The 26,718-nt window shown below is 44.1% G+C and overlaps 1 protein-coding gene across 15 annotated transcripts in view; it reads right to left on the reverse strand.

Annotated features, from left to right (window-relative positions):
• Window positions 1-26,718, reverse strand: part of FHOD3 (formin homology 2 domain containing 3) — a 463,903-nt gene that overhangs the window by 20,451 nt on the left and 416,734 nt on the right. For 11 of the 15 annotated variants that reach the window (XM_055324588.1, XM_055324584.1, XM_055324583.1 and 8 more), the window contains 6 exons: window positions 17,319-17,501; window positions 15,791-15,910; window positions 14,740-14,901; window positions 10,113-10,303; window positions 4,245-4,437; window positions 33-56 (listed from right to left, as the gene is read on the reverse strand). In XM_055324588.1, the coding sequence (XP_055180563.1) occupies window positions 33-56; window positions 4,245-4,437; window positions 10,113-10,303; window positions 14,740-14,901; window positions 15,791-15,910; window positions 17,319-17,501 (873 nt within the window). The remainder of the gene's footprint in view (window positions 1-32; window positions 57-4,244; window positions 4,438-10,112; window positions 10,304-14,739; window positions 14,902-15,790; window positions 15,911-17,318; window positions 17,502-26,718) is intronic. The other 4 variants (XM_055324589.1, XM_055324587.1, XM_055324590.1 and 1 more) reach the window with 1 other exon arrangement.

A 26,718-nucleotide genomic window follows, 5' to 3' on the forward strand; every position in this document is an offset into this window, starting at 1 on the left:
GTGGCATTCCTCATGTTTATAAACAGTCCTACCTCCACTTCATCCTCTTCATCAGTCTACCCGAGAGGACAGGACAGGATGGAAAAGACAGAAGGGATTCTTAGAAGGTACAGAAGTTAGCAAAGATGAGATCTTAATGTCATACCAAATTCCAAATAAAGATATTAGCCACCACCACCAGGGTCTGCCCTCCTGAGGTGGGAGCTGCCAGATTCTGACTGCGTAGCCCTCCTGCCTGTGTCCAGACATTCCCTCTCTGAGCTCCAAGGCCAGTTCTGACCAAAGTCAGGAGGAATTTGTGGGGCTCCAGACCAATCTCCTGAGGCTGCCCAAGGGCATATAGCCAGCGTACCTGGTGTTCGGTCTGCTATATACCTAACTCCCAGCTCTGTGCCCTGCTACTCGGTGTGGAACCCACCACACCCTGCTGCTCATCAGGGCCTCTGCATGTGGACCAGCCTCTATCTGCCTTGTGCTACCTGTCAGCCACTATCTCCCTCTCATCTCGAGTGCTTGGGCCCTCCCTGCCCAGGCTGCCAGGTGTGGGCCTCCGTGAATCCTTCCACACACAGGCCATACAGAACCAGTGCAACAACTGCCCAAGCAGAATGGGTCATATGACTCCTCAGAAACATGAAATTCAGTTCTTTTAAAAATCTTACCTGCCGCTCATGGAGGCTTTCTGAACTGACATGCCAAGCTTTTAATTATCACCTGATAAACTTCTTTAAATAACTTTAAAATAAATATCCCTTTTCTAAAAAATAAATTGAGAGTGAAGGTCATGTCCATCTCTTGATTTTATATTAAACACACCCTCAGTGTAACCTGAGTTTCCACTGAGGTTATGAGGTCAGGCCTCAAATCAGACAGAAAGTTTTTAAGACCCGACTAAACTTTCAGGAGTTAAAATGACAAAATGCCTCTGGTTCATCATATTCCACATCACTCCCAGGCAAAAGGCACTCCACCCAGAAAGGACAGTCTTGCTCTATTTTTATATCTACCTTAGAGCTTATGTATTTAACTAGGATGGTTGGCATTTTCTCAGCCATCAGCACATGGACAAGGTGCTACATATGCAAAATCTCTAGCCTTCTTGACATCCCCCAAAGGAACGAGCATTCTCTTTTTATAGAAGAGAAAGCTGAGTTTGAATGCCTGCAAAACCGAAGGAAACATTTAAAATATTCAGGATGAAAAAAAATTTTAAATTAAAATAAAATAATAAAATAAAATAAAATAAAAAAATAAAATAAAATAAATAAAATAAAATAAAATAAAATATTCAGGATGCCGGAAAGGGAGCTCTCACACCTTCATACTGCCATCTACTGCAGCCGTCAACAGGAAGCGGCCTGCCTTCCTACCCAAGTGGGATGAAGATTTTCTCCTCGCTTGCAACAGCCCAGCCAATGAGAAACCACTGCCACCCTGAACTCTCACTTTTTTCCAAGGGAATTTAATCAGAAGTAGCCCCTCCCAATTTCCTCTTTTCTCAATAAAATAACTTTCCTCCCCTTTGTTCTCTGGATTTGCCTATGTTTTGTCATAGCCTGCATGTCTCAAATTTCAATTTCCCTACCATTCCTGAATAAACTCATTTTGCTACTAAAATAGCTGACTGGTTCATTTTCAAGGTCAAGAGAGCTCCCCACAAGCCCCTGATGTGGAGGTCCTGGGGCTGATAGCCTGAGTTCTTGCAGTCTATCTTGAGTATGAAGATAGTAGACAGGGCCAAGGATGTCTTATGCCATCTTGTCTATGTCACCATTTTGTCTACCACTAGTTTGGGGCACAAGGATGAGAAATCACTTAGTTTCTCACTGATTCTTACCTTGGAGGGCACCTGGATTTTGAGAAAGGAAGCCTTTTGCATTTCAGAAACAGAGAATGAAGAGGAGGGACAGGCACATAAGGGCAGATACAGGGCTGACGTGAAACGATCAGTCTTCAGATTTTGCCCAGATTTCACTGTGTCTTAAACAATAATTTTTTTCTAAAACCATCTCTGTTCAATTACTACCACTTATATCTTCATCTTACCCAGCATCTATATTAAAAATGATTCGCTACACAATTTTCTCTAAAAATCATTGCCAGTTCTAATGTTCAGGAACTCCATCTATTGCTGAGTTTTGTTTTTAGTGGTTTAGGTTGTGTATGTGTTGTTTTCTAACCAGATCATGAGGACATCCTTGGGGGTATAAGCTTGTCTTTTACCGCAGTCATACGTTGTTGGCGCCCAGTGCAGGGCTTAGCATGCAAGGGGAACAGAATTGCGAATTGGGAGAAGCAGCTCTACACTTTGTCTTAAATGACAATATCCTCATCTTCCAGCAGATGGCAGTCTCTCTACGTGAATGATGCCACTCTGACCACTAAAAAAAGAGACTGTTGAGGATGAACCGGTGAGGTCTGTCCTTGTCTACATTTGAATGGGAATTTAAATATTTTTGAATTAAACTCTAGCAACATTTACCCCTGTTTATAAATAGGCAAGCCGAATGTTTTCAGAGAAGGGCAGAATTTGAAAATTAGTGGGATCTGTAAAAAATCTCAAGAATTTGGCAAGAAATCTTCATGTTTTCATAACTATAAGCATATTGGGCCTGTATTTTTCACCCACCAATGTGTCTCACTTCCACCAAAATGAGTAAGCCCCTTTTAAAGCTTTAAAAAATAACACCTTGGAATGAAAAATGGGCCACAGTTTGCCCAAATGAATTCAGCTTGCTTCCTGTTGCTATACTCATCCTATGGAGCCCAGACTTCAGGAGAGGAGAAGGAAGACTCTCAGCTGGTGGCACTGGCATTCAGAACTGCCAGCAGGGCTGTACAAAGGGCCCCTCTGCAGATAAGTGATCTGAGCACTCCCTTAGGCTTGAGAAAATTCTAAGGGAACAAGGAGTCTGGGTGAGGGGATGGAAAGAAGATTAGTCCCTAGTTTTCCTCAGAACTACCTCAATGTAACAAAATTTCTAAGATAATGAATCCGGTCTTCTTATTCCTCAGAATGTAGATGCTAATCATGTGCCCTCTGTTTCTCCTATAACATGCACACCCATCTGGGGTCAAAAGGCAGAACTAATTTTAATCCTCCCCAAAGAAATCTGCCTGACTTGAGTTCAGTTGAGGCTTGCAACCCCCAGGATGATGGCGCTTTCTACCATTTGGTCCTTCTCCCATCCCATTTTCTGTATTACTGAGAGGCAATGGTGCTTCTCAGATCTATATACAGATGGGTTGATTTGCATAAAGGCCACCAGAAAGAGGCACCTACATGGAATGTCTTTGTCTCTGGCATCTTCACACATCCCTCCCCGCTCCTCTTACAGAGCATTTGGCACCTGAATGCCCACAGCACCCGTGGCCTGCAGGGAGAGAGGAGCCCAGGAAGAAGGGAAGTGTACCAGCAAGCAGGGCAACTCCCCACAATGGGCTGTAGGGAACTCCTGTTGGATTCACTATTCTATGGATCTCTTCCCACCTAAAGATTCTCTGACTCAAGGGACTGCCAAGAGCCCCCTCCAATCATGTCTTTGAGCAACCACACCAATTATTTCTCTATTCAGATGCCTCGAATCGGTGGTCCACATGTCAACTGACTGGTTATACAGCATCATTATGACCATTAAAATCATGAATCAATTCCCACATCAGTATATTTGTGTTCCTAGAGTAAATGGCATTCTCTTTTGTATTTTTTCTTTTCTTCCACTTCTACCCACATCCCAGAGGTTGAAAAAAGGACTCAAGCCTTTAATGACACCATATTACCTACAATACCCTAACATGGGTTAAAGTTCCTCCACTAGCCACACATCCTTAATTTACATGTATTTGTCCCACACATGTTATACAGCAGATTTTCACTGTAATAGTAAAGGAACTGTTTCAGAGCAGTTTTTGGACTTTGGGTGATATGATGTAGAAATGTAGGTTCATCAACTAGGTACCACTCTAGTGGGTGATGTTAATAATAGGGAAAGCTGTGCATGTGTTGGGGCAAGGAATATCTCTGTAGAAATCTTTGTACCTTCCTCTTAATTCTGCTCTGTGCCTAAAACTGTTCTTTAAAAAAAAAAAAGTTTTTTAATGTGAAAAAAAGAGCATTTTTTAAAAGATGGATTTTTTTCACAGTCCAAAAAAAAAAAAAAAAAAAAAAGGACAGCCCCTAAACTGCAGGGGTTGATCTGCTTTTACAATAAATGATACAGAGAGACTTATTTCATGGGACTTACGTCAGTGATCATCTTCCCTCTGGTCTTATTTCTCTCTCTGTGGTTGGCCCGTTTCTGTTTCTGCTGCAAAACCCTTTCCCTGGTGGTGCGATACTCCAGTGCAAATTCACTAATGATCCTGCAGAACTTGTTTATGTTCACTTCCCGAATCGCATAAGGTGGGTGACCCATAAAAAGCAAAAAGGAATGGAACCTGCAATGAAAAACACAATAGTGGTGTTGACTTCAGTTCTAAGGAACAAAAGACAACTGTCTAAAAACTTTCAGTACGAAATCAATCAGGCAGGCATTGTTCTTCATTTCTGGGGCTTGGGGTTGAAGAGTCTCCTTGAGTGAAAAATGCAGCCAGAAGTCAAGTTCAACTCACTTTCTCGCTGATGGAGGATGTCTAGGTGGTAGGATTTTAGGAGATTAGTTACTGTTTTCTTTTTGCTTATCAATAGTTTAATGCTTCTTTTAAATGTATGTGCAAAACTTTTGTAAGAAAAAGTTTTAAAGAAACTTTCTGTTGTAAAGAAAATACTGCACAAGTTTCTAGATTATGTAAGAACTGAATAAGGAATAAAGAAATACAGCTTAGCAATTCCTTGAGACACTGCTTTAAGGACAGGAATAGCTGTGTACTGATGGTCTGTAAAAATGCTGATAAAATTTTCTGTGAGTAAATATTCTGAAATATTTTCTCATGATATTACATACAATCTTTTTTCTTGAGAGAGAGAGAGAGAATGAACAAATGAGTGGAGGGAGTGGGAAGGGGCAGAAGGAGAGGGAGAGAATCCTAAGCAGGCTCCATGCTTGGTGCAGAGCCCAATGCAGGGCTTAATCTCATGACCTGAGCTGAAATCAAGAGTTGGATGCTTAACCCACTGAGCCACCCAGGCGTCCCACCATATGATTTTAATTTTATTAGGAAACACCATACAAGCAGCACAAAATAAATTTCAGGTATTTAAATTATAAATTAAAAATTATTATATCTTATTGAATTAAAAACATCCTGTAAAGGAAATTAAATAAGCAAACATGTACACCAATTTTAGATATCAGGAAATGAGAAAGAAGATCCTAGGAGACAGGGATATTCTCATGCAGACCAAACAGTCTTATATAAATGATACCACTATTTCTGGACAACTACTTTTGTTTTTGATCATTCTATTTTGTACAGTTTGAATAGGGGTTTTGTTTTGTTTTCAACAACACAAAAGGGAAATCAGCTTATTCTTTATGTGAAGAATAATAAAGTAAAACATACAAATTGTAATTAAAGAGGCTGAAAAACAAATGCTGTTTAAAGCCAGAAAATTTAGCCACAACTATAAAGCCCTTAGAGGAACAAAGACTATAAGTTTCCATGACTTTGGATTAGCCAATGATTTCTTTCTTACATGTGACATCAAAACCATTAGCAACCAAAGGAAAAAACAGATAAACTTGACTTTATCAAAATTAAACACTTTGACCTTTCAAAGAACCACCATCAAAAGTGAAAAAACCACCCAAAGAATGAGAGAGAATATTTGCAAATCCTATGTACCCAGAATATACAAAGATATTTGTACCCAGAATATATAAAGAAATCTTACAACCAAACATTGAAATAACAAAGAAATTATGGACAAAGCATTTGAACAGACATTTCTCTAAAAAAAGATACACAAATAACCAATAAGTGCATAAAAAGTTGCTTAACATCGCTAGTCATTAGGGGAGTGCAAATCAAAACCACAAGGAGACACCACTCTACACTCACTAAGATGGCTATCATCAGGACCCCAGATAATAACGAGTGTCGGTGAGGATGGGGAGAAATTGGAGCCCTTATACAGTAGCAGGTAGGAACATCACATGGTTTAGCTGTTATGGAAAAGTCTGGCAGTTCCTAAAAAGTTAAACACACAAAGTTACCATATGACCGAGCAATTTTGCTCCTATGCACATACGCAAAAGAAATGAAGATATGTGTATGTCTACACAAAACCTCTACAGGAATGTTCATAGCAGCAGTAATCATAATAGCCAAAAAGTAAAAATGACCCAAATGCCCAACAAATGAACAGGTAAACAAAATGTGGTTCATCCATACAAGGTACTGCACAACTGGCCCATTTCCTCTCTCATCTCCATTGAACCCAGCCACAACGGACTCCTCAAGACTCCTTGAAGAAGCCTCAGGCCCCAAGGTGGAATGTGGGGGACCCCAAAGGGACAGAGAGATGGCTGAGAGCCTGCAGGGGCTGTGAGGAGGGGCAGGGAGGCCATTCCACTGGTAGGACCACAGGATCTGAAAGGTGTCCAGTCTGAGCCACTCCCTCTCTCTCCTGAGAGTGTACACAACTCAGCCTGATGGGTCTGCGGGGCCTGGGACTAGGCTGCCGTTGGGGCAGCATGAAAGGAAAGGTAACATGCAGAGGAAAACTTAGCCATGCAATGGTTCTGAAAACTGTTTTACCTAAAGAGGATTGTCAAAGTTCTTTTATCTGCCTCTTTATCAAGAGGAGACCCACTGGGATAACTAAGGGAGGGCCGGACAGGAAGGGGAGGGGCAGGCGCCTGCTTCTTCAGCTCCAGGACTGAGGGAGCAGGGAAGGAGGGCAGGTGGCCAGATGTGAGTTCTCATCTCTGTCTGAGGAAGCCCTGGAGTGGAGAGAGGTCCGTTGAGAGGCTCGGTGGGGCTGCTGAGGGCAAGAGGTATTTCTGTCCCACCAGGGGGCTCCTGTGCAAGACAGAAGGGTCCAGGCCAATCCACAACACCTCTGGCAGAGTGCAAAGAGCAGCCTGATAAGGTGAGGAAGAGGAGGGTCTGGCCAGATGCATCGGCACTCCCAGGCTCCTGGGTGGTATACAGTGGACCAGAGGGAACCCAGAGGGCATGAGCAGAGAACCTGCAGTGTCTGAGAGGATGCCTGAGCAGAGGCGAGACCTGACCACTTGTCCTGTCAGCTGCCAATCACAGCAGGAGGTGCCAGCAAAGGATGGGCTGAAGTGTCCTGGTCTGTGCACAGGGGAGGTTAGTGAGCTTCCAGATGACTCCATCAGAGAACCTCCCGCTTCTTCACCATTGAGCTCTAGAAATCATTGTTCTTCCTTCCCCAAGGCCAGAGGGGTGGCAGAATTCTTGAAGACCGAACATTCAGCTGTTTACAAGACTGACTAGGTCAGCAGACTGCCACTGGCAGGCAGTGGGTCATGAGGGAGGGAGAGTGTCATGAGCCTAGACCCGCAGTTCTGCTACCCAAAAGTTTGCATTCACCCCCAGGGGACACAGGACCTTCCCACCTTGGGAACCTCAGCGCCACATCTGTGTAACAACTGCTTCTTTTAAAAAGTGCCCGATTAAATGAATTACTAATTACACAGATAAAAATATAACTCTTATACTTGCAGGTGAGGAAAAGAGAGGAAGGCCTCGCTACTTCCAACTTTCTGATCTGAAGACTTCTATCGAGGCTGATCTGCGTGCCCAGAACGATTCTACTCATACCCACCTCAACTAGGGTTTTGCTCCTTTCTGGGTCTTAGTGTCCCAGTGTGCAAAGGGAACATGTTAGATCTTAGCCATTACAGCCTATGTTCCTGGGAAATGTTGGTAGGTGGGAAGGCAAAGAGGAAGCACAGCCACTGGGGCTCTGAGGCCCCACGGCCACTTCAACATGATACTCCGACTTTAATCAGTTCTTCATATGGCATTCCTGTGAACAACGTCATTGGAAGCCAGGGTTCTATGGTTTAGGAGCTTTGGCTTGGCCATTCCCTGGACCCACCCTTTAGCCCTGGCCCTTTTACCACCCACAATAACTATGGTGGATTCCTAGCTCATGCAGGTCATCCCCAGCAGGATGGCCTCCAGTGAGTAGACAGGGATCTAGATCATGCAAGAACAACCATCATTTGGTGACCAGCTTACCAGGAAGAGTAGGACAATCAGAGAAAACATGATATGCATTTTACACACACACACACACACACACACACACACACACACACACACAGCACAGCCTATAGCTTAAGGAATAATTGTATCACCAAAACGAGTTTTTACCTGTCCATGATAAAATGACTAATGTGCTCAGGCATAAAAACTTTGTGAGACTTTCAGAAAACTGCTCCAGTTTCATGATATTCCAAATGGAAACTATTTGTTTGAGTCATTTTAAGTTGGAAACTGCCTGTATCATACAAAGCACGGAGGGCCACCGCAGCTCACATTCCCTGCCTCTACTTTTCAAACATATTAAAAGCATAATGTACTTTGGGTTCACTAAGAAACCTGACCAGATCTCCGATAAGATCCTCCTCCCCGGAAGGCAATGTGAGGTCAAGGTGGAGTGCAGGGAGCAGGATTTACAACTAAATTCCAGAAGTACTGAGTGATTGACAGTCATCCACTTGGAGGGAAGATTCTGCTCCCCATTCTAGTCTTATCTAACATTTAAAGACTTCCACCACCTTCTCTGCCCTACAACAGTCTGGATCTAGACCCAGGAGGGATACAATTACCAAAGCGGCAAAGGGCAAGGCCTCACATGCAGACAAGACTAGGTTATTAAAGTTCTGGGTGGGTTCAAGGAGGGTGAAGGAAGCAAAGAAAAAAGAGGGTGAAAGGAGGAAGAGAGGGAGGGGAAGAGAGAGAAAAAAGGAATAAACAAATATGAAGTGTACAGGGATAAATGCAAATAGTGCCCAACTGCTTAAAAAAAATAATCAAGGTGCACCTGGGTGACTCAGTGTTTGAGCATTTGAGCATCTGCCTTCAGCTCAGGTTGTGATCGTGGGGTCCTGAGATTGAGTCCCGAATCAGGCTCCCTTTAGGGAGCCTGCTTCTCTCTCTGCCTATGCCTCTGCCTCTCTCTGTGTGTGTCTCTCATGAATAAATAAATAAAATCTTTTTTAAAAAAATAACCAAGTGCCTGGACATAGACCTGGGAATGTACATGAGGGAAGATCTCTGGGAAAGGCCCGCAGTTTAGATGGCCCCCAGGGGAGGGCTCCCTTAACAAAACCGACATGAGGCCTGTTTCAGAAGGTCTGTCTCCAGAGCACCTGCTCTGGGTATACCACTGCCTGCAGGTCCGTAGACTTGCACACTTACTCAGTGAGGTCCAGGACAGAGCATCCAGACCCTGAAGGCCAGGGTGAGAAGCCTACAACCATACTCTGTGATATCGCAAAGAAGAGGAGGGTGGTGCATGGTCAGAAATGCCCTGGCCCAGGAAGTCAGAATACCCAGGTTCTGGTATTGGTGCTGCTACTGCTTGCAAGTGAGACTGCTACGGAGCAGTCCTAGATCCCAGGCAGCCTCCTGGTAGGCAAGCAAGGCCTCCTCCATCCCTGCATGTCTCCCAGGGTCGTCTTAGATCTTCTGACTCTATGGACAGTTGGTCCAGAGGGTGGCACCCATGGTGGGACCCAGGCCTCATCCATATAAGCTGCAATGGAGCAGCCATTAGAGAATCAACAAGTTGAAAGTCTTAGAGGATACACTGCAGATTATAAAAAGGAACTTTTCTAACAAGTCAGGCCACCTTGGAAGGACATGTGCTGTAAGTACGCACAACTGTTCAAGCAGATGCAGAGACTTGGTCAACTTGTCAAGATTTTATAGAGGCAATTCCTGATCAAATAGGATTTTTGTACCACATTATCCCTGAGATTCCTTCCAATCTCAAAATTCAATGGCATTATATTATCACAGTGTGTATAAGAAAAATACCCATGGAATAAACATGTGCTAAAGGTGTATTTTCTATGTACCCAGAATTTATAGTACAACTTTTGTAAACTTAACCTTCCATCCAATCTTGGTTTGTTGATTATTAATATGCCATTTTATAGGTATTTCCATTAGTTCATTCATCTACTTACCTGTTAATTATTCTTCTATGAACAATCTTTAAAATTATAATTCGCTCTGCACAGTCTTTTAGGAACTCTGACATTCGCTGTTTTAAAACCGGTTTCATTTCATGTTTCGCAATTGCCTTGAGGTGATCCCATGAAGCTTTGCATCTTCTCTCCATCTGACATAAATTATCCTGAAGTTGATCAAAGTCAACCTGAAAATCAGAGAGAGAACATTGCTAACGCACTGAAACAACCGGACACCAACCTGAACCAGGAAACTCAACCGCCTCCGGGAAGAAACAAACATCAAAACCAAATTTACATCTTGAAATACAAACATATTTATGGCCTAAAAATTATCCACATGTGTATTGGTCATTATCTTGACATCAAATTATTTAATGATAAAACTGTTCTCCAAATGAACCCAATGCAAATATCACTCTTCCCCCCTCCCCCAAATTTGGAAAGAAATCTTAGGGAAGTCTTTGGGAACTGTAAATTAAAACATGATATCAGGGCATTCTAGTACAAGATGAACTGAGAAGATGTCTCAAAGTTTTTCAGAGAGCTCTTGTTCTTCAGAGATGATTTTTCACTTAGGGTTATAGGAGCACGCCAGTTGTACGGGGATGGTTCCAATATGGTGGGGATGGCTAAAGGGGAGACAGCTTCTCTTCACAGTGATCTCTTTACACTGTGTGACAAATTTTACTTCTCCACCCATTCATTCATTCGACCCATACGGATGGAGAGACTGGAGTATATCAGTTCCTACACCAAGCACTAAGAACACAAAGACAAATAAATGTTCAGTGAACCTAAACTGCTGCTCTTGAGGAGGCTCATTGTATAGACAGGTGTGTAGACCAAACACTGGGGACGTATAGAACCCACTAGGTGCACGCGCACGTGTCTGTGTGTGTGTGTGTGTGTGTGAGAGACGGGGGGGGGGGAGAGAATGGTCTCACTCACTGCCAGAGAGAGAGAGAGAGAGAGAGAGAGAGAGAACGGTCTCACTGCCAGATGCAAGTCATGTGTGCAAAGAACAGACGTGCCACCGTACCCACTGTGCTCTTCAGGGAAGTGGGGACAACAGGGATGAACTGAGGTAGCCTGAGCTGAGGCTTTCTAAAGTGATGCTTTTATTGAATTTCTAGACTAGAAATTATGTGAATCAAAGAGGTAGTCATGAAAAAAAATACACTTGAGGGCATTTAAGAGGATGTGGGATGGGGCGGGGGGGGGACTGAGAAGGCTAGGAGAGGAGGTAGACACATAAACAGGCAAGACTTAGGGAGGAGCCTGAGGGCAGAGAAGTAGCTGCAGGGGGGAGATGGTGGGAAAAGCCAATCGCTGGACAACTCAAGGTCAGAAGGAGAAGGCAAGTGCGTGGAGGTGAGCTGCCACTGCTTAGATGACGAAAGTCAAGAGATGTGAGCCTTGGGAGTGCCTGGGTGGTTCAGATAGCTAAGTGGCTAAGCATCTGCCTTTGGCTCAGGTCAGGATCCCAGGGTCCTGGAATCAAGCCCCACATAAGGCTCCCTGCTAGCAGGGAGTCCGCTTCTCCCTCTCCCTCCGCCTCTACCCTCTGCTCATGCGCTCTCTCTCTCGCTCTCTCTCTCTCTCTCAAATAAAATATTTTCAAAAAGAGAGCAATGTGAGGCTGGATTTGAGTCCTTAGGGCACTTGTTGGAGTGGTCCCACCCCCCAGGAGACAATGGAGGGGATCAAGTCAACGAAGGTGGATTCTGTTAGAGGATCTATCACCAGACGGGATGAGGTCAAGGGGTGCCCTGGGTGCCAGGCAAGACATTGCAAGTCCTGGGTTTCTTGAGTGCAGAAGAGCCAAAAACTGAAGGCAAGTTTAGGCAGAGCCTTGGTCAGGTAAGCAAGGGGTTCATAGGATTTGGAGAAAAATGACTTGCCTGAACCAAAAGAAACCTGGATCCAGATTAGAAAAGTTTTTGCTTTCCTATGATATTGTGGAGCTGAGGGAGAAAAATCAGGTGCTCAGTCAAGAGGGAAAAAAATGCAGATTTAGAAAAAGACTGAATAGTTCAAAGAATAAGTCTAGAGAAGGATCTGGATGACCCGGGACTGAGAAGTAATGTCTAGGAGATTTTAAGCCACGTGTAATATGTCTAATCATAGCTCTCTGGATCTGTCCTCATTTGCATCTGGCAGCTCCCTGATACACAATAAAATAACCTCAGTTCCGCCCAGACACGCACTGAGCAGTCCTGCACAGTCTAACCAGGGGACACTCACCTGGCACAGAGCGGCCAGGCAGCCACCACGTGACAGATGGTTTTTCTGGGAAGAGAGTCCACTGTGAGCCCTTCGTGGGGGGTGGGCAGGAGAAAGTAACCTACCGCCAACAGAAGCCAGGTAGGGAAACTTCTGATGAAGTACAATTTCAGGGTTGAGCTCAATGTAGCTTCTTTTGAGGGGGGTTGGAAGGCTGCCTCATCTGGCTGCCTGCCTGGCCAGAGGCTACCAGCACATGTGACCCGAGTCTCCACCATTATCCCCTGACCTCAGATTCGGTTATTAGCTCCACTCAGGTGGGGGGAAACTGATGCACAGAGAGGGTAGGTAGCTTGTGAGAGACCACACAGCTCTAAGTAGTGGAACTGGGATCTGAACCCAGATCTCTCTGGCTCCAGAGTCTAAGTTTTCAACCAGCCTTAAGCCTAGATTTGCCCCTAAAAAATTCTACTCCAGAGGCAGAGCAGGCCTGGCCACCCTCTTTGAGAAGAAAGTCCTTGTCAGGGAGACCTCTCCTGAAGACTGTTCCACATGAAACATCAAGTCAGACTGGGATGGTGTGGGTCACTCAGGGACACGGTTATCCTGCAGATGCCAGAGCAGCCTGCCCGTGTGACACACCAGCAGATGGAGCAGACGCAGTGGGACTGAGGGTTCCTGAGATTTATTTTGTGCCTGTCTACACAGAAGGACCCCCTCAATACCCAAAAAGGCTTTGGGAGTAAAGGCTGAGAAGTGGTAGATGCTGTCTTGCAAGTCACAGGGATCTAGATCAATGACCATCTTTAGTAACTGCCAACGTTAACAGATAAAACAGACTTGCACTTTTGACTTGCGTAGCCAATCTTCACACAAGGAGAAGTTATTTCATTATGATTTAACTAAATACTAAACACCCTTTAGGATGATACTTAGGGGGGCCTGGGGAAGTCACTGGGGGCCAGCCTGGTGTCAGGACTCTGAGGCTAGGGCTGCTTTAGACATAAGCAGGCTCTACCCAGGAGAAAGACCTGGGAAAGAACAAAGGACCATATATAGCTAAGGAACTGCTTGGTTCTGTGTGGATCTGGGAACAAGACAAAGATGAGACCCTGTCTCAAGCAGAGGTATTCCTAACACACTGCACTCTGAGAAGGTGCTCACGGGGCGGGCGGGGGCTGGGGATCCAAGCAGCAGTTGGAGGACCCTCCCCCACTGTGACACTCAGGAAGGGTTTCTCTTCTTGGTTAGGACACTGGAATGATATTTGTAAAAGACTTCTGAACAGTGCCTGGCAGAGTAGAAGCCTGTGGTCAGCTGCCAAAGCTGGGAGATCCCTGGCCATGCTCTGGCCCAGGGCCCCCTGCTTGCTCTACTTGGCAGCTGCCAGCCTGTTGCTCCTGAGGCAGGTAAAGTGGGGTCCCAGCCCCTGGGACCCCACAAGCCAGTTCTGTGGGAGAAGGCAGCGAGAGGGAGTTTCTTGAAGGAGACCTAAGCAAAGCCCCTTCCCCACTTCTTCCCCTCTGCCCACCACTCTATCTCCTCTTCTCATACTGGGGTCCAGAGTGTCCCAGAGCTAAGAGTCATCTGCTTTCAGCTCCTCGGCCTGCCCAGGTTGGGTTTCCAGAAGTTTCCTCCACGTTGCCCTGACTCCTGTTGCCCTGTTCAGCCCTTCCCCATGCACTTCCTATTGGCTCCTGAGACCCTCACATTGTCCAGTTGTGCTGTGGTGGGGACTCCTTGGGGTTGTTCAGCCTCAAGATGCTCTTAAAGTAGAGGCAGCTGGGTATCCAACTATCACAACTCTTTTCTAATAAACTACAAGTTCATGAAGATTTTAATTCTACACTCAATTTAGAGTTTGCAGTCGAGAAGCCAATGCTATGTACTGTTTACAGCCCTATAAAACCTCTCCCTCTGTGTAAGAGTGTAGGAATAGCCAGCCAATCTGTGGGGGAGCAGAAGGCCAGGTGTCCTGTTTCCTGGCTCCATGTCTTGCTGCAGGAAGTCTGAGGAGGAGCCAAATTGCATTTTTTTTTTTTTGACATTTTTGTCCACTGAAAGAAAGTGGAGAAGTTTTCTTGCTTGGAAGAATCCAGGTCTAGTGAGTAACACTGCTCCACAGCGGATGCAGAGCTTTGGACCAGGATAGCAGGCCTGCTTCACATACCTCAGTAGGAAAGAATCTGATAGAGAACCAGACATGGGAAAAGGATCTTAAAAGTCCATTAGAAATGGCATCAGAAAAGACATACCCACAAACTCTAGAGCAAGGGTTGCAAGCAGCCCTTAGACTTTTTTTTTCACCTAATAGAGCCTGTGCTCCTCAGAGATGACTGACAAAGATCCAACATCTGAGGGAAAAGCACAGCCCACTCCTCTGTGCCCATGGACATACCTTGGCTGACCTGGTGACAGCCCCAATCTCTGAGTACAGATCAGAGCTGTCTGGGAAGTTTTCCACCACCATGGTGCACACATGGTGGAGAAGCGACTGCTTGTGCACGGTGTCTTTGACTTCTGGAACCTTCTCGAGGTAGCTTAACTCAAACGCTTTGGCCTGTTTGGTGAACATTAAATAAAAGACAAGAATAAGGTATACACAGGCACAAATGGCCAGAATCAATGCCCTATTGGAGGAGTCTAATAATAGCTCCCCTATGACTGGAGCTTCTCAGGTCACATGCTCCACCACCATTAGCTGATCACACATGGACCAACCACATTGGCTCTTTCCCACCACGGCCATCAGCCACGAGCTGTCCCAGGCCTCTGCCACTAAATCAGGGTGCTGTAGGGGCTGATGGGTCTCTGCCATCTGGGTATCTACAACTTTCTCTCTTTGGCCTCTACTTTTCTACTTCTTGACCAAAGATATGCCAATTTTTTTTTAAAAGTTGGCTTATAATGTGTGTAAATTATAAATATTTAAGCGATAAGTTCAGGGGAAAAAATGGGGGAGGGAGGTGAATGAAATTCTCTCCAATGTCAGTTTTGAGAGAAGCCAAGCTTCATAAAGAAGAGGGTGCTTATTTTTCTAAGTATTATTATTTATAGCAAGATACAGGCTCAAATAAATAGGCCCTGGGCAGGCCGGGTGGCTCAGCAGTTTAGCGTTGCCTTCAGCCCAGGGTGTGATCCTGGAGACCTGGGATTGAGTCCCATGTCGGGCTCCCTGCATGGAGCCTGCTTCTCCCTCTGCCTGTGTCTCTGCCTCTCTCTCTGTGTCTCTCATGAATAAATAAATAAATCTTTAAAAATAAATAAATAAATAAATAGGCCCTGATAAGTTAAGGATGAAATTCCTTCTAGATTTTCCAGCAAGAAAATACAAAAATTACTTGTTTGTTTGTGCTTTGGAGGACCAGAGGTACAACGTCCCTCAGCAAATGAAGGGCAGGGATTTTGTGACAAGGTAGGGAGGAGAATAAGAGATATGACACACTTACATTAGTTCCATTTAGAAAGTTCCCAATGGCTAAGAGAGTAGATAGGATAAAGCCCAAGGTCTTATTGTTCTCCAGTTGGTCTATGCCTTCCTTCAGATCCAAAAGTGGTTCTGCTACTTCCTTTCAATTAAAAAAAAAAAAAGTCAGAAGGTGATGATTAAGAATGTACATTTTGGCTTTACTTTGTTCTTATTCACTTCTGTACAAGGGCACCACAGCAGAGTTTTCCTTGGTGTCAGGCAGGCCCATGGGATGGGCACAGGCTCCCAAGTATGGAAAAGTACCAGATGGCAGCGGCAAGTCCTCAGAGTCTCCCCAAGTGGAGCTCAAATGAGTATGTCTGGCTACCTTTGCTGGGGTGACAAATGCTCTATCTCCCCTGTTCCTGCCCATCAGTTAAGCTCAGGTAGGACCTTCAGACCACACTCCCCTCTCATTCTCTCTCCTTCTGACTGCCTTCTAGAATTCTCTTCCTTTGCATGTACCTTCAGCATTTGGAACATAGTCTTCCTCTTTGCCTTCTCCTTCCAGGCAGATGACACCAGAAAACATCCTGCACTGTTCCTGCACCCCTCTGGTCTCCTAACCTCCCCTCTGGGCACTCTGTGGGTGGCCACTTCTTAGCCCGGGGTTTCTAGAAGACCACCATCCTGATTACTGCCATTGCCCTCATAACTCTCACTCTCTCAGACTTTCACACTGGTTTTGAGACTATGTCACGCCAAGTCCCCTCAGTGGTCCTGCATCTCTTCATCCCCACTTGATTCCTGAATGAATTCAAAACCACGGTTCCCTCCAGAAGCCCCTACGCCCACTGCCACCTGCCTGGTCCTTGGCATAAGACCTTGCTGCCTCCTCTGCCAGAGGATGGAGACCACACAGGCTCTCCTATGCTTTGAATCTCTCTCTTTGGGTACTTTCTCTTAATTAAGTTCATTCCAGCTCATTTTCCATCTCTTTCCTCTCTACTGGATTTTTCTGCTAAAAACCTCTAAATATACTCCCATTTCCCCAGTCCAGAAGACACTTGCTCCTTCCACTTCTTACTCAGATGGATCTCCCAATGCCTTCACTGTTAAGGATCTTCTCAACTTCTTAGAGTGTTTCATCCTCAACTTCCTACAGAGATACTCCCTCAAAGGGACCCAATACCAGGATAATTGTCACAGTCAATGGCAGTTTAGGTGACTATCATTAAGTAGAAGGATTACAGGTCACTTTCTATATTGTGCATTTCTACATTTTCCAAATTTTTACAATGAGTATAGACAATCAGAAAATTTTAGTTTTTTTGACCAGTCATCTGGTACCCTCAAGCAAATGCCGGAGGCTGGGGCCAGGCAGCCACTGGAGAAAAACACCTCCCTGGCAAGCTGTCCATCACTTAGTGTGGATACAACCTCACCCTCACCAACTTGCCCCTCAGATCCTCACTCAAGAAGGATACTTCACTACCTTCACCAATAAAAATCAGATTTCTCTCCACACTGGGGGTGAGGACTGCTTGCCTCTCTCCCTAAGCGTGTACCTTTTCTGTTGTTTCATAATCCATTTTGAATGCCCAGAGGTGGAGCCGAGCTGAGAGCTCACTGATGGAGGAGAGTGTGAGGAGGAATTGCTCAGCACTGCCCAGTGGCACATCAGGGTTGGCCAGCTGCGCCTCCTGGATCTTTTGCTTCTCTTCTTCAGTGGGAATCATGGTTAGAATTTTCTGAAAGGTGAAATGATATAGCATATTCTTAGTGACAGATCCTATCCCAGCCCTTTGATATTTCCAAAATCACACTGTAATTTTCCAACCAGGTAAAGAGATTCTGTTGTCAGTGTTCATATCATATACAGGTGGTATACCGTTATAAACCAAATACTGTAGAGAAGAAAAGTCCCAAGTAGAGTCTAAATTCACATTCATTTGTTCTAAGATGATCTCTTTCTCTTTCTCTCTCTCTTTCCTTTAATCTTAACCTGTTTAATAAGGAATTTATTTATTTATTTGTAATATTTTATTTATTTATTCATGAGAGGCACAGACAGAGAGGCAGAGACATGGGCAGAGGGAGAAGCAGGATCCCTGCAGAAAGCCCAATGTGGGACTCGATACCAGGACCCCTGGATCATGACCTGAACGAAGATAGATGCTCAACCACTGAGCCACCCAGGTGCCCTAATCTTAACCTGTTTCATAAGGAATTTTAAAAACTTGCCCTAAATTTTCTGGGTCTTGTACATGAAGGACATTCTAGACAAAAAAGGGGGATGGGAGGTGAGACAAAAGGGAAAGCAGAAAATAGAAGGTTAGAAAGTAGCTCCCTGTTCCTAGGAAAGAATAAAATTTGTCAAGACTATATAAGAACTCAGACTGGCTTTTGCATATGGGGCATACTATAATTTTAATTGTTTTAAATATTTAAGCTATATCTCAAATTTTAGGTAGCAAAGAAAGTACTCTTCTTCTTCTTCTTCTCCTTCTTCCTCTTCTTCTTATTCTTCTTCCTCTTCCTATTTTTTTTAAAAGAGAGAGAAAGGTAGGGAAGAACAGAGGGAGAGGAAGAGGGAGAGAAAGAATCCCAAGGAGACTTCAGGCCTGGCACAGAACCTGCTGTTGGGCTCAATTTCACCACCCTGAGATCATGATCTGAGCTGAAACCAAGAGTCAGACACTTAACTATTGAGCCTTCAAATGAAAACACTTTAAATAATATCAGATCCAAGTCTGGTTGAGCAAAAATAATGATGGTATTTATGAAGAGTAATACCTACCAATGAATGAAAAAAGTTATCTTTTGCTTCTATTTATTTCTGGTTAATTAATGATGGAAGGCAGTAGAGGCAAAAAGGCCTCCAAAAGATTAGGATTCCTGTAGGTTCAAATTCCTCAGTGATTATAAGTAATTTAAAAGAAGGTAAAAGCTCCCATTAGGTAATATTTCACAAATAACATAATTAAAGGTAAGGAGTCATTATTTTTCTCTAATTTTTCCTTCTCCAGCATTGTGCCACACTTCTTGGTAGCTTATGTTAATTCATTAATTCTAAATGGCTTTTGTCACTGCTCTACAAGAGCAAGCATCTGCATAGAAGCAGAAGGAGCTCTGGTTCTGGGAAAGATGGAGTAGACATATTCCCTCCTGTCTCAGTGAATGCAACTATACACCCTGGACAGCATGAATGGAGCCGCAATTTGAAGACTAAAAATTACACAGTGGCAGGTGGATTGTGGAAGACCATCAGAATTGGAAGTTCAACCCAACTGGTGATGAGTTGACCACTTGTCCTCTGGTACTCCACAGCCTGAGCTCAGGTACCCCAAACCTGGAAGAGGGTATCGGGTGCAGACAGAGAGAGCTCCAGTGGAATCCTCTAGTGCTGACTTGAGGAGTGGGAAATGAGTCTCCTAGTAGTGACAGCAGTGACAGTGGGGGCTGGCAGCCACCTATAGCTCTGGAGGAAGGAACCTTCCTCTACAATCAGTGGGGCTGTAGTCCCAACAGGGCCAGACAAAGGGAGTAGACAGGGTAAATCCTGAGGTTTTATTGTTCTCCAGCTAGGCTATTTCTTCCTCTTCAGTCCAAGAGTGGCTCTGTCACTTCCTTTTGATTAAAAGAATTGAAGAAAAGATAATAAAGAATGTACATTTTGGCTTTACTTTGTTCCTTTAAATTCTTTGTACAAGATAATAGCAGTTTTCCTCCAAATAAGGCAATCCCATGTGATGGGCCCATGTCCCCAGGCACATGCTGTCTCCCCTTGGCTTGGCGCCAGACATGGGCACAGTCACAGAAAGTACATGGCAAAGTGAGACAACTAAGCTCCAGCTTTTAGCCAGAGGACCAAAAAGGAAGGCCCCAGGGAACTAGAGAGTATCAGGGAGGTTGGGGAAAATGAAGAGCCTGGCAAAACAAGTGTAAAACATTCTTCAAGAATTTCTGGGGTCATCCCTGAGCTGTTAATGTGTGAACCTGACCTTAAACGTTGTATCAAAGACCTTGAAAACTGAGCTGACACTGGAACCATAGTCCAAAAGAGGCAGGTCAGAACCTGTGGCCCCAACCCAAGCAAGTGGGGCAATCAATAATCTTCATTTTTTTTTAATGAGACTAGAATTACCCAATACAAAAACTAGACAAAGATACTACAACTGCAGCCCAAATTCCTGAGGAATCTAGATGCAAAAATCCTTAACAAAACTATTTTTAACTATGTAAAAGTCAATATATTCAGATACATAAACATTACTGTATTTTATAAAGTGACATATTAAAAGTAATGACAAGTTTGGTTCAGTACAAAAAAAAACAATCAATGCAATCAATCTACCAGATTAACAGTCCAAACAAGAAAATTCACATCATAATGTCAATTGATGCGAAGCCTGGATGGCTCTGTTGGTTGAGCATCTGACTCTTGATTTTGGCTCAGGTCATGATCTCAGGGTCCTGGGATTCAGCCTAGCATTGGGCTCTGTGCTCAGTGGGGAGTCTGCTTGAGATTCTCTCCTTCTGCCCCTCTCACCCCTATCTTCTCAAATAATCTTTAAAAAAAAACTTATGTGAATTGATGCAGAAACATTTTTGATAAAATTCAATATCCATACATAACAAAAAAATCTCAGCAACCCAGCAATAGAAGGAATCTCCTCCATCTGATAAATCACATTTATGAAAAACCTACATCTCATATCATGCTTAATGGTGACAGACTGAATACTTTCTAATATTGGGAACACAACAGATTTATAACATTAAAAAAAGACATACAGATCAGAAAGGAAAAAGCATAACTATTCCTATCATAGACAGCATAGTTACCTATGTAAAAAAACTGAAGAATCTACAAAAAAACTGATGAAACTGTGAGTTTAACAATGTCATATGATTTAAGGTTAATACATTAAAGATCCATTTTATTTCTATATTGATAGTGAACAGTTATAAGCTGAAATTTTTTTAAAGTCCTATTTATAAGAAAATTTTTAGATATAAATCCAACAAATCATGTGCAGGATCTATAGGCTGGAAAATAAAAATACTGGTGAAAGCAATCAAAGACAATCTAAATAAATGGGGATATACCATGTTCCTGGACTGAAGACTCAATACAGTCAAAATGTTAATTTTCCCTAAACTGATCTATAAATCTAAATCAATTCTGATAAAAATACCATCATGATTTTTTTTTTGTGGATATAGACAAGCTGGTCCTAAAAGTTATATGGCAAAACAGATGAACCAAAATCATTTTGAAAATGGTTAAGATCTACTATACAGCTATAGGAATAAGACAGGCCATGGGACAGGCACATGGATCATTAGGATAATACAGAAATAAATGTGAATACAGCCTAGTGATTTTGACCAAGGTGCAAAGGCAGTTCAATAGAGAAAGGATAGCATTTTCAACAAATGGTGTTGGAACTGGAATTCATATGCAAAAAAAAAAAGAACCTCAAATCCAACCTTACTTGAGAAAGTAACTCAAAGGAGATCACAAATCTAAAAGTCAAAGGTAATACTACAAAACTTTTAAAAGGAAAACTGAAAAGGAAATTTTTGTGACCCATGTTAGGGCAATGAACTCCTAGACATGATACCAAAAAAGAATAGGTTGAGAATTTGAACTTCATCCAAGTTAAAAACTTTTCTCTCTTGTGCAACACATAGTGAAAGACACTGTGAAGAGAACTAAAAGAACAATTACAGTTCCTCAAAGGTTAGATTTACCAACCATATGACCCAGCAATTCCATTTGTAGGTAGTGACACTAGAACAATGAAAACTTATGTTCACATAAAAACTTGTGAGTGTAGCAGCTTTATTGACAATTGCCAAAAACTAGACCAAGTTACATAATCCTTCAACAGATGAACAGACCAACTGTGGTACATCCCTGTAACGCAGTGGTGCTCAGCAATAATAAGGGACCAACTACAGATACACGCTACCACTTGGATGATCTCAAAAACATCAATCATGCTGAGGGAAAGAAGCCAGTCTTAAAAGGTTAGACACTGCATGGTTCCATTTATGTGACATTCTCGAAAAGACAAAACCATAGTCATGGGAAGAGATCAGTCGTTACCAGAGGCAACAGGTGGGTGAAGGAAATGACTAGAAAGAGCTAGCACAATACCTTTTCTGGGACATAGGACTGTTCTGAATCATGACTACAGTGGCCACTACACGAATTTATAGATCTTAAAAGTCATAGAACTGGACACCAATACAAGCCAATTTTCCTCTATATTGATGTAAAAAATGAAAAATAAAAAACAAAACACTGGACAAGACAGCATATCCACAAATGACACAAACACTCACATGACTATGATTCAGGATATATCTGGGTGGGGTGGCTGGCATCCTGGGTCTGATGAGAGAGTCCTCAGGGCTGGTCATTTCTGTAGTTTCTCAGAAGCCAGTGATGCCAACCACACTGAAGACATGTTTCTGTGCTTTAGTCATGGTGACATTCCAGAAGGGGAACCTAGATACCTCCTCTTCCAACATCCCCTTCATTGTGGCCCTACCATTGACAGCGTGTGGAGAGAATCTGAGCAGCAAGGCACATGGGCAGGAACAATGCTCCTTGCTCCCCCAAAGACTCAAGCTCTTGGTCCCACCTGTCCACACACCAGATGGTATTAAAAAATAACCAAAACAATCTGAGCAGATGTCACTTCCTTAAAAACATCCAGGATCTGAACCCAACGAGCCTTCAAAACCAAAACTAAATTTGGATTTTAAGTTTCTTACTGCTTAAATTGTTTTAAGCATGTATGAGAATTCCAAAACAAAGAAATTGTCAACACTTTCCTCCTTTCTCAGAAGGCATTTTCCTGCAATGATTTTTAGCTGCTTCTTTCATTTGGGAAAGTAATCAAACACTCTTACTTTTGTTTTTTACTTCTCTGACTAATTTAAACCATTTGTTCACCGCTGAAGATTTATGAGGTTGCCATCTGCCAGTTTATTTCCCTTTATTTTTTTACACATCCCTGGTCATAAAAATAGCTGTAAGACAGGGGAAGGGCAGGTTGCAGCCACCTTCGATGAGCTGATGGCCCTTTCTTTCCATGAGCAGAGGATAAGGGGATGAGCATGAAGAGGTACCTTCAATTTGCTCTTCCACCATGTCTGTGAATTTCTTGATGATTTTATGGTCCCCATTTGGTTTCACCAGGAAAAACACATCAAACAAAACCACTACGTGATAATCTCAGGGGTTGTTTTCTTTTCTTTCTTTTCTTGCTTTCTCCCAGACAGTGTCCCACTAGCACTGCTTTAAGTAGCTTTGCTTGGTTATCTGAAACTATATTTCAGAGAAAAATGGACAAGTCCCATTTTTTATGAACCCAAATGCTCTTGGGCTCGGCCATCTTGTTCACCTACAGATACAACTGTAATGAATAATTATTCTGCCCCGGGAGTTTTGAACAGAACCCTGGCTAGAGCTCTGGGTAAGAATCTAGCAAAGGGACTTTGCTAGAAAGGTGGACCTCTCAGGGCTGAGGCTCGTTTGTGAACAACTTGCCTTCTCTCGTGAGTCACAGCTTTCTTTTCATGCACTTCTTACGCAGGGATTGTTTTTCTTTATTTCTTAAGGTATCTTGATCATATTTTCTTTCATTTTTGTGACTACTGAATGAGGTATGTAAGGCAGAAATTATTGCATCAAATTTGCACATGAAGTGTTTGCCCAAAGGTAGGTCGGATCAACCAAGGCAGAGCTGGGGAGCCACCGAGGGGCTGCTCCTACTTTCCGAGCGCCATTTCCACAATTCATGGCCATTCGCCCAGAAGCGTAAAATCACCATGTGGCTAAGGTACGTTGCTGTGGGGATTTTATGGTTCCCTGGCACTGCCGATTGACCATGGCTCTGGGGCCCAGGCTCATCTGTGTGTTCATCACCCCCCACTCCCAGGCAGGGGTTGCATAGCACAAATGGCCTGAAAAGGTGCTATAGTTTTGTATACGCAGCCTAAGTAAGGGACCTTCTGTTTCTAGGATGCTGGCAGGCCTGCCAGCCAGAGTGAGCCAAGTTAAGTGTCATTTGGGACCATCCAATTGTGTGACTCTATAGATACAGATGATAAAACTTAGAAAACTAAGAGAAAAAAGGAAAACCCCTCATACTCCACTTGTGATAAGCTGATGACATTTTATTTGGAAAAAATATCATGAATACTATTTGGAGATGGCCCAAAATGTGCTCTAAAGTTTAATATCCTTATGAAAAATTACTTCCTTAATGAAATTAGTGAACCACTCTCTCAGGTTTTCATGACAAAGCTGGATACATATTGCTGGGTTGCTAAGCAAAGGCACAGGATATAATTTAATACATCCTAATCACGTTTGGTACAGAGGTTTCAAATGGCCCCGTTAAGCTGTGGTGCCATGCTACAGTGCCTGCGTCCAAGAAGCAGTTTGTTTGGCAAAAGGCCCTTGGGGCATAAGCTGGAAATCTTATTAGTAAAGATCTGCAAGTACACAGCTTCCATCTCTTCTCAGTCCTGACTTAGCTCTTGAACAACAAGCCTAGAGAGCAAGTTCTGGGTAGTGGCTCAGGACATGGATCTAGACCAGCTATGCCCCCCACCCAGGTCCTGCCAACAATGGCCAGAGATGGCAGGTGACAGACGAGTGTGTCTGGTTTCCACTGGACTCTTCTCATCATGACCGCCCAGAAATGAAAAGTATACACAATCTCCCTGAATTCACAGGGACAGCCTTCAGATCAGGTATTCTCAGCTGGGGGGATTTTTGCCCTCAGGGCACATCTGACAAAGCTGAAGACATTTTTGGTTGTCACCACTAGGGTGGTACCCCTGGCCTCTTGTGTGCAGAGGCCAGGGAGGCTGCTAACCATCCTATAATGTCTAGGATAGCTCCCACAACAAGGTACCATCCAATCCAGAACATCAGTTGGGACACAGATGGGAAACCGTTTTGATAAAAACTGTGATTAAAACATGTGCCACCCCATGTGCTGTTGTGACTCAGGACGACACAATGAACTCTCAGGAAGGAAGGGTTCAGTGTTGTTTCCTATGGCTGTGTCCTCTCTCTGTAAACCATTCCAGGTCAGCTACTTCCGGGGACACACTGTAGGTGGCACGGTGAGGTGGAACTGCTCGCCTCAGGAGTCTTCTCACTAACCTTTCAGATTCCCTCTTATTCTTTCCGTCACAGGAGCCCGGGCCCAGATGACACTCCATCCCCAAGGCCCATGGTCTTCACTTCAGACTCAGGCTCAGGCTCTCAAGCTCCTGCTTCCGGCCGACCTTCCTCCGGCCTGCGGAGCCCAGGCACAGACTGCCATCGGGACTCTCCTCGTCTTCGAGACGGGGAAACTAATAGTTACACCTCACGAGCATCGGTGTAGCGCACCTGGCTTGTGCCTGGCCCCCAGAAAGAAAGCTATGGAAGTCACTAAGCTTAATGCTGCTTTGTTATTCCTATACCCTTCATCGGCCCTGCATCGCCACCATTATATCCCTTCCTGGATCGAAAAGCTCCTCACTGGAAACCAGTCAGAAAAAGAAAGGGATTTGCATTATTCTAAAATTGAAGTGACTTATTGTATCTGAAACTTTCCTTACCTAAGGAGAGCTACATTTCAGGAAAGAACAAAGGCTAGATCCAAAGGAATCAATCTCTCCTGATGGACTTTCAAGTTCCCATGACAAGAAGGGGAAATATTTTGAGAAGGGGAAGATGTCATTTTTCCCTTTCATCAGGCTGGCTCTGGCTACATTCGAAGCTTCTCTTTGTATGAATCTGAAGCTTTTGCAGTCTCCAAAAGGCACTGTTAAGTAAATAGGATGGCTGGAATGTGTGCTAGGGCCTATCACGTAGTTCATCTTAGATGAAAGACACGTGGTGCTTGGTTCATCCAGGTTGGCAGCTCCCACCTGCCTAGTGGCCAGCCAATGCTCATCTCTTCCCTCGCTTTTCCTGGTGCCCCAGAGAGGGACTGCCTCACGCTGAGGCCAGGCTTGCCACCTTTTCACTGTCCGAAGGCTGCCTCAACGTCCCTCTCTGCATTTGCCTCCTGTCACCTGCTCTCTCCTTTATACCCCTGTCTCAGCCTGCCGTGTGCCCACTTAGATATATTCACCTGCTCTGGTACCTGGCCTGACTCCAGGGCTCAGGGCTCAATTTCCTCTGCAGCCAGAAAGCAAATGCATGCTATACCTTGTACCTGGCCTGGCACACACTGTGTGTGTGTTTCTCAGAGTAGAGCTATTCAGGCTTTGCACTGGCTTCCTAGGGTTGCCACACAAAGTAGCACAAAGCTGGGTGGTTTAAAATAACAGAATTCTCTCAGTCTGCGAGACTATAAGTCTGACATCAAGGTGTCAGCAGGGTGGTGTTCTCTCTGAAGGCTCTAGAGGGGATTTCCCCCCTCACCTCTTCCTAGCTTCTGGCAGTTGCAGGTGATGCTTGGTGTCCTGGGCTTGTAAACGCATCACTACAATCGCTGCCCCTGTTATCACATGGCTGTCTCGTGTGTGTGTGTGTGTGTGTGTGTGTGTGTGTGTGTGTGTCCCTGTGTTTTCTCTCTTCACAGGAGGCATTCCCCTCTCTGTTCTCTGTCCAAACTTCCCTCTTCTTATAAGGACATTTGTCACTGGAGGAGGGCCAACCCCAATTGAATATGACCTTATCTTGATTGCCTCTCCCAAGACCCTGTTTCCAAATAAGGTCACATTCTGAGTTTGTGGACATGGATTTTGAAGGGACACTACTAACTCAGTATAAGCCTCTAGGAGCACAATCATTCCTGTGGGAGCCTCTTCTTTCCAAAGCATAGAGGTATGCCCACCCTGCGAGGGTCAGACCCACCTGGCTCCATGGCCCCCACTGCTCCTTTCCACACTTGGGGCCATGGGCGAGCCTCACATCATGGCCCTGGGCCTCTCCTC

This window comes from Nyctereutes procyonoides, unplaced genomic scaffold (genome assembly GCF_905146905.1).
Source record: "Nyctereutes procyonoides isolate TBG_1078 unplaced genomic scaffold, NYPRO_anot_genome, whole genome shotgun sequence".
NCBI lineage: Eukaryota > Metazoa > Chordata > Mammalia > Carnivora > Canidae > Nyctereutes > Nyctereutes procyonoides.